We start from the raw sequence: 13686 nt of genomic DNA, 5'->3' as shown, positions 1-13686 counted from the left end.
ATTCCCAGAACTCACTCTAGGTGTATCTGGGCTGCAGGCAGAGGGAGCATGAGAATAGGCAATGGAATAAAGAAATTTAGGAATCTTAGAACTGTGTACTATCTTTGAGCATTCAGGGACAATAATGGTAGTAGCAGAATTTCTACAGTGGTCTGCACATCCACAGAAGAACCTTGCAGAAATTTTTTAAGGCTTGCAGAACTGCAAGGTTTTTTATGCCCTAGCAATATACTTTGTTCATGGTAAATATAGTAAGAAAGGAAGAAATCAGAGGCTAAAGATTACCTTTTTTAAAAAAAAAAAAAATCACTCTCGACATTACTTCATTTTTGGGATTATAGCAATAAGTAATAAACTTTAAAATTCTCTATTATAGATAAAAACATTTTTCATAGGACTTATTTGGAGCACAATTGGCATAAAATGGGTATTTTCTAAACTGAGTGGAACTATACAAGCCAGACTGAACTGGATCTGAGAAAAGTCAGAGCAAATCAAGTTTTAATGCCTTTGTGTTTCCCAGTCTCATGTCTTTCTTCTTGCTTACCCCTTCATACCTCCTTTAAGGTTTGGTTCACGAGTCCCATAAACATCATCTCTCTACTTCCCTGCATTATTCCGGGCAGAGGGTTGGAGCGTATCAAATACAGATATTGGCAGGCCATAATGGATTTATGACTCTTGTACTCAAGGTCTGGATTGAAGCCAGACCTTCAGTAGTCTGGAGCTGACATGATAAATCTAGAAATGGTAAAAAAATGTTCTCTGAGTAACAGATACTTTTCATAAAATCCAGGCACTATAAAGTCGGTGTGCTTTATTCCACAGAACAGATCATCTGCCCTTAGGCAAGACTACTGAGTATAAAATTGGGCAGTAGATCAAAGTAGGGACATAATGATGTAACAAATGATGACACAGAAAGAGAATATAGGGGAAAAAACACTTATCAGCAGGGCTGGCCGTGGCCATTTAATATAGGCTCAGAGGTTAAGTAAGTTGCCTGTGGTCATTCAATTCATAAGTAGAAGTGCCTGGATTTGGATTCAGTGCTTCTAATTCCTAAATCATTCTTTCCACTGAACCATCAGGAGGAGGGTCCATGTTGAGTCATCTTGGGAAATATATTTGCCAAGTATGACCATTGCAAGAGAGCGGAGTTCAAACTTGATTTTATAGCAGTTTAGGATTTTTGAGCAGGGAAGGAACTTGGTATAAACCATTTTTTTCAGAGTACTAATCTGAGGGTCATCTGCCAAATTCACTGGGGTAGTGAAAATGTGTGATGGGATAGATCATGTGAGACATTATTAGAGTAAAGCAGGAGTGGGGTAATAAATGATTGGGAAGGTGAAAGAGAAAAATAGGGTAAAGTAAGAGAAGAATTTTGAAGTCTGATGATAGTGCCATCTTTAAGAGGATCAAAGGGTTTTAGAGTAACTGGGAAGCAACTTTGAGTTCAGCTCCTTCATTTAGAGAAGTGAGGAAACTGAGGCCCTGAGATGGAAGTACCTTGCCCGAGGTTGTAGAGCTAGTTAAGCCCTTGACAGCCCTTAATGCAGCCTTTTGCCCAGCTGTGTGCTTCTGTTCTCAATGTGCTATCATCATCAACTATGAAATTAAAATTACCTGGCAGGTAGTTTTTAAGTTGGTACCCTCTAGTTTATACCTGGAATCCATTTGCTGCCCTCACAGCCACTTAGACATCACAGTATATTTTGAACTGTGACACAGTGTCTTCACTGCCTACTGTCTCCACAACTGAAGGTCATCTCATTGATTTTATCACAGATTTCATCTTGAGGCCTGTCTTTTTATTGTGTTATTTCCTCCCCTAGAATGTCTTGCTATCTTGGATTTGGAATATTGTAACTATGAACTTGGACTCTTCTCCACTGAATTTTTAAGGAGTGGCTCTCCCACACAGTCTATCAGGGGACAGCTGTTCACGAATCCCATGGTGGCTGTTACATGTGAGGAATCTTCCTTTAAAAGGATGTTTCCACTGACCTGCTTATCAAGACTGCATGAGTCAAATTTTCTTTTTTTGTGCTTGGAATCTTGTTTCATGTTTTTGGATTCATAGAATGACAGATTGGCAGGAACCTCAAACATCATCCTAACCAAACCTCCTTATTTTATAGATTAAAAAACCCATGGCCCCAGGAAGGTGAAACTTTCCAAGGTCATGGTGAGTTAGTGATGATTAAAGAGGGTTGCTTAACCTCCTAAATAGTTTCCTCATTTATGAAATGGAGATGATTCCAGCTCCCTCTACCTTGAAGTATTTTTATGAGAGTTAGTGAGATAAAATTTGTGAAAACCACACACAAAATGGAAGTATTATCAAGGCTTTTAAGTCAAGGCAAAGCAGTGCTCTTTGAAATCAAATAAGAATGTGGAACAATTATCACAAGACTTTCTTTTCATTAGATTATAAATTCCTTGCTGGTAGAGAGTTTAAAGGTTAGTCCAACTCCTAATTTAATATTTAACATATAGGAAAATCGTGGTTGCTCAGCTAGTTTTTAGCAGAGCCCAAACTCAAAATTGCCAGAATTTATCCCAACCCCTTTACTCCACATTGTGTAGCAAAGCACCTTGTGCAAAGTAAGAGCTCATATATTTGCAATCTAGTGGGCAGGCACAAGAGCAGTTACACACAGTGAGATTTGTACCACCCTGCAGAAATGTTTAAGGTTAAGTGACAGCAGAATCAAGGAACATCCCTTGTCTCCAGTGTGGCAGTTCCCTATGGGGTTCTGTGGTCTGTCCCAGCAGGGTGTGAAACTTCTCTTGAGTCATTGTCTGAAATCATTAGGCATTTCTTATGTACTCATGTCTGAGGTTAATATGCACACTTCCTGATTTCTCCCTTCATCTAAATTGTTCTTGTTATTTTGGAGGTGTGATAATGCTCAGGGAAGGTACATGGGCTAAGGTCCTTTCTACTATCAGGGGTTTTATGTTACCAGTTACTGTGGCCTAGGGAGTTGCTAGGCCAGAGGAAGGGTGGGGATTCCTCTCAGGGATGTATACGCAGTAGTCTAGACACTGGGGATGAGTCTTGCTTGTGTCTGTACCTAAATTGTATATCTGATCTTTTCAACTCCCAGCTTTGTAGGGAAGGTAGAAGTCTGACATCGTGTTTGTCCTCACCTTGTCTTGCACCAAATAGGATCTTGTTTCCCCTTCATGTAATTGCGTGCGCTATGGTTTTATGTGTGAAATGTGTATTACTTTGGAAACATTTGAAATATCCTAAACAAAAATGATCAAACTCATATTTTTTTTCCTTTCTTTCTTTTTAATGCAACAGAAAATGCCCCAAAAACAATAGAGGACGTCGACAGAAGCAAAACCTAGGTCATTTTACTTCAGATACATCATCCAGAATGGTTTAAACTGGTGACTTTTATATGCACACTAACCATGTGATGTACTCTTATTATGTCTTTTTTTTAAAGAATGGAAATATTTATTTCAGAGGCCTTATTTTTGGACATTTTTAGTGTAGTACTGTTGGCTTGTATTTAGAATATTCAGCTACAACAGTTTTGGACTGTTTAGTACTTTGTTTTATGTTTTTAAATACAGAATTTGATTTCATGAATTTGTACCACATGTTAATTCTAAGACTTGTTCTTTACCCGTGGAATGTAATATTTTTGCAAAGATGGACCACTTTACAAATAGTTATAAAGTCATACTCACTTCTTCCACAATGACCACAGGAAATGACCAAGCATGAACTAAAGATACAGATGTTTACAGATTACTTTTCTTACAAAAAAATTCTAGAAGACACTGTGTTTAAATAGATATTTAAATGTTTTTGAGATTTAGTAACTGATTTTTTAGACACTGCCTATCGCATGAACTATAATGCTGTTGTGTTAGATGTAAAATCTTTACAAGATGTATGGACTAGAATTGGGATTACTCCTTTCTTTGAAAAAATAATTCTAATAATATGAAAACGTTTCTGGTAGTAATGATGGAACAGATCACTGATAAGTAGATTTAGATAATATGAAAATAGGCTGTTTAACAAACAGATTGAAATAAAGCCTACTATATCAATTAAACTACTTTAACACATTCCTTTTTAAAGAAAATATTTGTTTTAACAAACAAATTGTATCAGTGTTTGTGAATAAAATGCAAAAATGATTATTAATGATTGGTGCTCTTAAAGTGAGATTAAAAATTATCTAAGACCTCTATCCAAATTTGTCCTCTAGTAATAGCTGTATTAATAGATTGTTGGTGTTTAAAGATCAGAAGTGTGAGTAGAATGTATTCAGCTGCTTAACACGTAGTTTAGATATTCAAAAGTATGCATGTAGAATTTAAAGAATATGTTCAAAATTAAATATTAATTTTAATATTTGGTTTGGAAAAGCATGTTATAATATAATGTTTTCATTATATGGCCTCTGTTTTGGTGTGTTTATTTACTACATTCTTTGATCTATAGGTACACTTAATATGTGAAATTAATAGAAAAGGTACATTTAAGTTCACAATTCACTTTTCCTTTTACTAATACTGCTTGAAATTGTCTAAAGGCAAAAAGCTTCACCCAACATTTGGAGTTTGTTTATTTTTGATCATTTGGCTTCTAGGCTTAATATTAGTAACATGGTGGCTTCAGTGAACTTTTTTAAAAAAGCTTTCCTCTTCTACCCACACAGTCTTATTTGAGTCCCTTAGTCAGTCAGCAAGCATGTTTGGAACAGTCCCTCGTGCTTTGCAACGGTTCATATTGCAGAACAGTCATGTATGGGTATTTGTAGTTATAAATACTTGATCATTCTCCAGGGGTGGGGTTTCCAACCTTTTAAACAACCCTGTTGCCTGTTATTGAGCTGACTTTTTGCTCTAAGTGCTAGAATTCATTGTGGTGGGACATCTTTCTCTGAGAAATAAATAAAATGGAACATAATGGGTCTGCTTCAAATGCTGATAAAATTAACCAGAATCGCCTGTCAAGTGTTACAGAAGATGAAGACCAAGATGCTGCTCTTACCATTGTGACTGTGCTGGACAAAGTAGCTTCTGTTGTGGACAGTGTGCAGGCAAGCCAGAAGAGAATAGAAGAGAGACACAGGGAAATGGAAAATGCAGTAAAATCCGTCCAGATTGACTTATTGAAGCTTTCACAGTCACATAGCAATACTGGCTATATCATTAACAAGTTGTTTGAGAAAACCCGAAAAGTCAGTGCTCACATTAAAGATGTGAAGGCCCGGGTGGAGAAGCAACAAATTCATGTTAAAAAAGTTGAAACCAAGCAAGAGGAAATAATGAAGAAAAACAAATTCCGCGTGGTAATATTCCAGGTAAGCTTGCACTTGTGTAATCTCTTGCATTTTTTAGTTGCCAGCAAGTCTTATCAGAGATTTTGAATGTCACATCTTAACTATTATATATGAGTATATTAATGCAATGGAGTTCTGTATCAGCAGAGATCTCAGGATAAAACCAATTCTATGTTAACTAATGTGCTATCTATCATTTCAGTATTTCGAGCTTCTCAGCCATTTCATGTAATATGAACTGTGGCTCATAGCTTAGGCTATTTCTTGCTTTTGAAACTTAATATTGGTAAGGCTTTTTTGCATATTAGCCTAATTAGTGTAATGCCCTCTCATGGACTTTGAGAATGTTAGAACTAGAAGAGACCTCAGACCTCTAGTTTAAATCATCTCTTTGTTGTGTAAAAGAAGAAACTGAGGACCAATAGCCCCACAATATGAGTTTCTTCCTCCTCATGGAGAGCATTACTCCAAATAGTAAAGTATGAACTTTTCAGAATGTAATTTATATATTGGAATTTTTACATACAGATCACCATAATAAGAAAACTATTTCAATCTGTCTATTGCAATAAGGCAATTGTTCTTATTTTTATTATTGTTATTATAGTAATACAAATATAGGAGTCACAAATAATTTCTTATAGTTTTTTACTAGGTCTTTTTTCTTAGCTGATTTAATACAATAATTTTTGTGTGGCATTGTGTGTTGAGCTGAGTTCCTGTATTATCCTGTGCTTACTCGTATTTTTGGAAATAGGAACATATCTATGGCAAATGCACAATATCTGTAATATATTTTAAAAACTTAAAAATCAAAAGGAAAAAAGTTGAACTCTTGTGTCACAGTAGAAAAAGTGGGAAACTGTCAATATCAGGCAGTTTATAAAAGACAAAATAAACCTGTTTAAACATTGGCAATTACTAAAACATATATACAAAGTTTAAGGGTTGGAAAAAACAAGCATTTTCATACTCTGCTGATGGGAGTATTAATTAGTACAGCATTTCAAGAGGGCAATTTTGGTAGTATGTATTAGGAACTTAAAAAATTCAGAGACCTTTTGGCCTAAAAATTTTGTCAATTTGTTCTAAGCATAAAATCAGGAACATGCACAGGGACGTTCACTGGTATATATATATGAAATGGATACCCGTGTGCATAGTAAAAAAAACCCAGAAAATCAAAATGAAGTAGGAACACAGTTGGATTATGTAGGCAGATATTTGTAAAATACTAGGGATGTGGCTCGTAACTCCCTGCAGCGTTCTTCACAGATTAGGCAATTCTTCACAGCCCTCTGTTGACCGATAAAGTTACACTGGGATGGTAGAGTGGTATTTTGGATCTGTTTTTAAGAGCCTGTAGGTTATTTAGAAAGAAGAATAGAGAGAAGAGTTGCTAGTTTTCTAGTTTCAAAGGTAGACAGGGTGGACTATGCCATTTGAAGTCCTTACCATTTACCTTTCCTTCCAGGTCCCTGGAAGCCCTTCTCCAATATTAAAAATTTGAAAAGAAAAGAAAAAACAAAACAAAACAAAAAAAACCAGTCACCTTCCTTTCAGGGGCCAGTTCCAGTGTTAGTGTATGTAGTGGGATCTGGATTTGGAAGGGGAGAATGTAGTATCTGTTCTTCGAGTCACCTTCCGAGGGCACTGGCAGTTGTGGGTGTATCTCACCCTCTACTTGCATTGGGCATGCCAGGAAACATACTTGGCATCTGGCACTTCTCCTGAGAGCCTTTGTGCAAAGCAGTGGACCAAGTGCCAAATAAGATTTACGAGGCTAGAGCAAAGAAGTTTCTGGAAAGTTCTCATTGACTCTGTCCATTGATATACATACATATATTTGTATATATGTATGTATATATGTATATATGTATATATATGAATTATGTTTCTATATTCACCCATTTAGTCCCTGTTAAGTTATTACTGCTAATTTTTCCTTTCTTTGAGCCACTATAGTTGTTGAAAGCATGAAAGCAACTGAAAGATGCTAGTTTAGGTCAGATTTCTTTTCTTGTAAGATATTGGTTGTTCAGAGTAAGCAGCAGTTTGTCAAAAAGCAATTGTTATATTTTATAATTGGAGAGCTTGTAGAGAAAAGATAAAAGCAAATAACAATGGACATAGAACTCTGACTTAGAGATTCATTAGATGTTAGAACACTATACAATATCCACATGGTTATTCTTAGCAGTTATAATTAACTCACAGGTGATACATATAAGTGGTTATATTGAGATTGCCTCTTCTACTAAAATCAACTTGAAATTGAGCAGTTCAGCTATAGTAAAAATTATCTGCCATTTCTTTTACAAGTATGGTTTCCTTTTGATCATACTTTCACCTTGATGACTCCTCTCATCATGCAAACCAGAAGTCTTACATCTTTTGATAATTCTGGTTACTAACCATATGCCTGTGGTTATGAAATGAGATATTTGCCTATTCCTTAGTAAGTCCCAGACCTCTAAATATTCAGAATTCCCTTACCTATATTACTTTGATATTCAATCAAGTTCACTTTACTCTGACTCATTGTATTCATTCTGTTATGACAATGGTCTTTTTACCTGGACTTTAACATAAAATGATATAATCGTATTTGGAAATCAACTATAATACAACCCCACAGTCTTTATTATTACAGTGTATTTACCATTAACTCTGACTCATAGGAGTTGCAACAAATAGATCCACATAATAAGTACTTTTTTTGACTGTTCCTCCCTCTGTCTTGTTTTTTAAAAATCCTGATTTTGTATTATTTGCTGTTCAGTGGAAGAAGGGTATCTGATTCCTGAGTTAAAATATATCTGATTTCTTCACTGCAAGATTGTGAGCATTTTCCCCTGCCAAGCAATAATTACTCTTTGGCTTCTTCCTTTTCTAATTATACCTTCTCAGGCCATATTAAACCACACTGTGTTGCTAAAGCTACTCCCTGCAGCAGGTGTCAGGAAAGGAGAGGAATAATTTCACTGATTCACCAGAGGGTTATGAGACACCCACCCCTGCCTTTTTTAGCTCCTGGACTCTCCAATCCTGTAGCCAAAGAATTTAATTTTAAATAAGTATTCAAAGAAAATAAGATTCCAGGGATACTTTCTTGCCTGTCTTGATAAGTTTTGGAATATGTATAAATGTGTTTTTTATATATTTATTATATTTTTTTGATTGAATCAATTTAGTAGGAACACTCTCTCCTGGATTTCCTCTTGCCTCACTGTGTGATAATTTCTCTTTTTTCATTCTTTCTTATGTCTTCCTTCTTATCTACATGTCCAAAATTTATCACACCAAAATCCAAAAATTTCTAAAAATAAAAAGTTTTTCATCACTTACTTGACAGTAACACCTAGATTGACGTGAATTCATTTGGTGGGTAAAACCTGGCCTGGAATAGCATGAAGCCATTGATAATAGTCTTCATCTCAACTTCCTGTCAATATTCATATTTTTTGCCACAGAAATGTTTCTTCCCAAGATCTCATTGGGAATACTATGTAATATGTTATTAATTTTCCAAAATCTGAAATTTTCTGAATTCTGAAACACACCTTGGCCTCAAGGAATTTTGAATGAAATGGAGTGTAGACCCACTCACTCAGTCTCTTGATGATCTCTTTCATCTGTTTTCATGACTTTTAATTACATGTTTACATGAATGACTCTTAAATTTGTATCTCTAGCCCAGACCTCTCTTCGGAATTCCAGACTCCCCTACTCAGCTGCCTATTTAGCACCTGTGCGTGCACGTCCAGTGGGCATTTCAGAGACAAGTTCAGATCCCTTCCTTCCCCTCCAGTCTCTTCCTCCTGCTGTTTTCCCCATCTCAGTTAATGGCAAATCTGTCCTTCGGCTGCTCAGGCATGTACTTGAGGATCATTGTTGATATTCTCTAATCTTCCGCATCCAAATCTAGCAGCAAATGCAGTTGGTTGGCTCCTACCTTCAAAGCAGATTTCAAATCAGTCCACTTCTCAGCCCACCTCTGCCAACGCCCTCACCCATCTCTCATCTGCTTTATCTGCTAATAGTGCTGTCCAGCTGTCCTCCCTGCTGCTTATCTTGCCCCTACAGCCTGCTTTCAAATGTGGGTCAAATCATGTCACTACTCTCCTCAAAACCTTTCAAAAGTCTTCCTACCATTGTTGGAGTAAAAGCCACTCCCCTAATTATTGGATACAGAGCCCTCGGTTCTCTGGCCCTCCTGTCCCCCTCTCACCCATTCTCCTCCTTCTCTTGTCCTTTGATCACTCTGCTCTAGCCACACTGTCTTCTTTGCTGGTTCTCCATTCTTCTCATAGATATGCACAACCTTCAAGTCTAGGCTCAGATGTCACCTTATTTGTGAGGCCTTTCCGACCAACATAGTTCAAATAGTACCCTCCCCTGTCACTGTATGTCCCCCTTCTGTGCTTTATTTTTCACCTGAACATTCATTGCCAACCAATATACTATGTATTTCACTTATTTGTCTTTCACTCCGTCTTCTTCGTAGAGGTTTCCCAGGTTGTAGGATACTGACTGGTAGATGGGGGTTGCTCAGTAACTATTTGTGAATGAAGGCATAAGCCTCTTATTTGACCCAACAATCATTTACTGAGTTATACTTATTACGTATAAGGCACCCTGATAGATGCTGGGCATAACACATACATAAGACACGTTAGTTCTGCTTTTAAGGAACGTGTCGTCTATTGAAGGCCTCAGGGAGACATATATAAATGAGTAGAGTTCCAATTAAACTCAAAACTGTGATAAATGTTATAATAGAGGTATGTACATGTTCTTTTGGTGTAAATTGGAGACAAAATTAGCCAATTGGGGAAGTTGGGGATACTTAAATTGATTCTTGAAGAAAAATTTTGTTCACAAAGCCAAAAAGAGATAGGTGAGGGGCACTTAAGATAACACAGACCATGTATACAAAAGCACAGAGGGATGAAAACATTTTGTGCTTAAGGAATTGACAGTGGTTGTGTGTTGCTGGGCTGGAGGAGTGGGAAAATAGGTTTACCTGAAACTGAAGAGCCTTCCAATCATACTGAAGAATTTGAACTCTATTCTTTGAATATGGGTAATCTTTCCAAAGTTTTAAAGCAGAGAAGAGATATGATCGGAGCTATGCTTTAGAAATGTTTCTCAGGAAATACGTGATATTCTGGAGGGAGAGGGATCAGTGAGGAGGTTTTATACAAGTTCAGGCCTGAAATGACAAGGACCAGAATTTAGACGATAGAGGGAATGAAGAAGGAGGAGGGAACAGACAAGTTGCTAAGCAGCATTATTGACAGGACTTGGCGACCAGCTGGATATGGGATGAGAGGGAGAGAAATATTTGGAATGGTGATTCTGAGGTTTCTGTCTTGTGTGGTACCTGGATAGATGTTAGTGCTGAGAGGTATAGGAAAAGAAAAAGTGGAGAAGATGATGCGTGGGCCTTGATTTTTGTACTTGCTAAGTTTGAGATGCCTGTGTTACATCTAGGTGGAGAAGTCTGTCCATCCTTTAGACACGTCTTCACCTTAGGAGGTGGGGAGAGGTGAAGAAAAAATATTTGTGAGTTGCTTACAATTGGATCTGAAGGCATAGGAGTGGATAAGCTCACTCAGGATGAACTTGGGAGATGAAGAAGAGAAAAGGGCCAAGGAGAGAGAAACTCTGAGAAATGCCAACATGTAAGGAATGGGCAGAGTATAAACAGCCAGTGGAGGAGGTAAAAGAGCTGGTCTAATGCAAAGGATGCACTAACATGCTTTGTTTTTCTCTCCTTCAGGAGGAGATTCAGTGTCCGACATCCCTGTCTATTGTTAAAGACAGAAACCCACCTGAGAGTCAGGAGGAGGAGGAGGACGTCCTTGATCCTCCAGTAGATCTTTCTTCAGATGAAGAATATTATGTTGAAGAAAGCAGATCTGCCAGACTTAAAAAGTCAGGCAAGGAGCGCATTGACAATATCAAAAAGACATTTTCCAAAGAAAACATGCAGAAGACACGGCAGAATTTGGACAAGAAAGTGAACAGAATTAGAACTAGAATAGTGACCCCGGAGAGGAGAGAGAGGCTGAGACAGTCAGGAGAAAGGCTGAGGCAGTCAGGAGAAAGATTTAAGAAATCCATTTCTAATGCAGCTCCCTCAAAGGAAGCTTTTAAGATGCGTAGCCTTAGGAAAGCTAAGGACCGAACTGTGGCTGAAGGTCAGGAAGGTGACAGGGAGACCGGTGTGGACATCATTGCCAGGAGCGAGTCTCTGGGCCCCATCAGTGAGCTCTATGAGCTCAGTGACACAGAAGTCGAGGCGGCCAGGGCAGCCTACCCTCCCCAGGAAAGAGGGGAAATCCTCACCCCTGAGCCTTTAAAAGTTACTTTCAAACCTCAGGTGAAAGTAGAGGATGATGAATCATTTTTGTTAGATTTAAAACAGTCATCCTAAAGAGGAATTAAGTATATTGTAAGTATAAATCTTAAATCATGCAGTTCTAGTTTGAATAGTGTAATTATTTACATTTACATACCATATAGGAAAACAAAGCTATGGCTGTTTCATGTCTTATGTTTAAAATTATAAGGATAATATTATATCCATTTCCCTGTAACTTCCTTAGGAATTTTTTTCCCTTGAGCATATATGATTCTAGTAGCTTTTTCTCTTACGTCACTCTCATGGCAGCTGTAGATTTTTAAGTTCCTTTCTCTTGTCCACCAGAAAAATAGTTTCCTAGCTCTGGCCAGCTAGATGTTTGGTCATTCAAAACAATTGAAGGGAAATTTATGGCCATTACTTGTAAGGGAACTCGAAATTTTGGTCTAGATTAATGTTGTGGCCAACCTCAAAGGGGCATAACTAATGTGTGGATTATGTCATCCAGATGTTCAACAGATTTGTTAGTAAATTAGCAATCATGTGCCTTGTCAATGCTTTTGCATAAGAAAATTGCAAGTTCTGGCCTTGAGCATCTGGCTCTAGCATCACAGCTTTACTTGTAGCAAAATAGATTTACTTGGCAATCATCTGCTTTTTCCAATCTATAAAAATGGCGAGGGTTAGCCTGTCCTGCCAGTCTCAGAGGACTGCTGTGAAGATCAAAGGAAACGTTATACATTGTAGGGAAACCAGAAGCACATCCAGAGGAAACAAGCCCCACGGTTTCCTCAAAAACAGAATCGAAATAATTACACCTTCTGAAAAAGCCTTCAGCACCAAGCAGTGAAGTCCTAGGCTGGAAGAAACTAAAGTTGGTTTTCAGAAGGCTTTTCATAGAATCAGGAGTTAAAAGATAAATGTTTGGATGACCACTTTTTAGTTAAAGACTAACCAAACCTTGGGTTTTAGCTGGGTCGTAACATGTCCCCTGGAAAATCCCTTTCTAATTTTCTTTTGATTTAGGTCTGTGGTGGACTATATATAGCAACATTTGTTCAAGGAGCATGAGGCATAAAACTGGCTATGTTACCAAGTGGCCTTTCTAAAGTCAGCCTTGATGCAGTGGGTTTGGAAATGACCTCAAATACTTATGTTTCCAGAGTGAACCCTTCAGGGCCCAACTGTCCAAAACAGTGTTGTTCGTAGGAGTTCATCATAACTGCTTTGGGAGGAAGCCAGACTCCATTTATCTGTTAGCTCTTGATCTGTCCAATCAGGAAGTACATGCTGTTACTAAAGAAAGAGAAGTGGTCATACTGTACTTCTATCACATTTAAGTCTTTTGGTTTTGTAATAGGGAAGAAATGATGAAATTGTCAAATTTGAAGAATTTGGACAACAATCATCTATTTCATGTTTTTTTTCTCACTTTCAGATAGTTTTGGATAATCATGTAGTAGTTTAAAATAGTGAATGCACACATGTACACACAGACACACACAAGTCAGCTTTAAAATATTTGACTCAGTTACCCACATGTTTGGGTTTGGCAGTTTGATTCAGCATCATTTCTTCTTCACTCTGCATTAACATAAAATCACAAATCATTCATTTTGTTATCTTTTTATGTTGAAAACTAAAGTGTATACAACGTTGAATACTTTGGAAAGAATAATTAAGTACATGTTTTTATTACAGCTTAGAAAAAGCTTGGATGCCTAGTCCTATAATTCTTTAAGAGCCATAATAAATTAGAATTTAAAGATATTATTACAAAGTTTGATGTCAGTGTCCTATTTGTAAATAATTTTACTAATAATAAGTGCAGACAACAACATGCAAACAGTTTGATATAATGCTTCTTATGATAGATATGTTTCTAGTTTAAGAAGAATGTAAAGAAGTTATAGGCTTTTTTGCTAGCCCTATGCAGAATAAATATCAATTGGGCTAAAATATTTTTTCTGTAAGTATTACTGTCAAGGAATT

At 37.2% G+C, this 13686-nt stretch overlaps 2 protein-coding genes across 6 annotated transcripts in view; both read left to right on the top strand.

The window, feature by feature from the left end:
* The window catches only part of LOC134365450 (myb/SANT-like DNA-binding domain-containing protein 3), a 123123-nt gene extending 119035 nt beyond the window's left edge, over positions 1–4088 (top strand). For 4 of the 5 annotated variants that reach the window (XM_063081548.1, XM_063081551.1, XM_063081550.1 and 1 more), the window contains exon 11: positions 3320–4088. In XM_063081548.1, coding sequence (XP_062937618.1) covers positions 3320–3404 — 85 coding nt within the window. In that variant the 3' untranslated portion in view covers positions 3405–4088. Of the gene's footprint in view, positions 1–1838; positions 1974–3319 lie in introns of all 5 variants that reach the window. The other variant, XR_010022102.1, reaches the window with a different exon arrangement.
* Positions 4089–4832: 744 nt separating this feature from the next.
* CAVIN4 (caveolae associated protein 4) lies at positions 4833–13474 on the top strand. Its single transcript, XM_063082417.1, has 2 exons — positions 4833–5345; positions 11110–13474. The coding sequence occupies exons 1-2, from the start codon at positions 4938–4940 to the stop codon at positions 11764–11766; spliced, it is 1065 nt and encodes a 354-aa protein (XP_062938487.1). The 5' UTR covers positions 4833–4937; the 3' UTR covers positions 11767–13474.
* Positions 13475–13686: the final 212 nt, after the last annotated feature.

Source organism: Cynocephalus volans, chromosome 17 (assembly GCF_027409185.1).
Source record: "Cynocephalus volans isolate mCynVol1 chromosome 17, mCynVol1.pri, whole genome shotgun sequence".
NCBI classification, from domain to species: Eukaryota; Metazoa; Chordata; class Mammalia; order Dermoptera; family Cynocephalidae; genus Cynocephalus; species Cynocephalus volans.
This window is presented reverse-complemented; position numbering and strand designations above follow the sequence as displayed.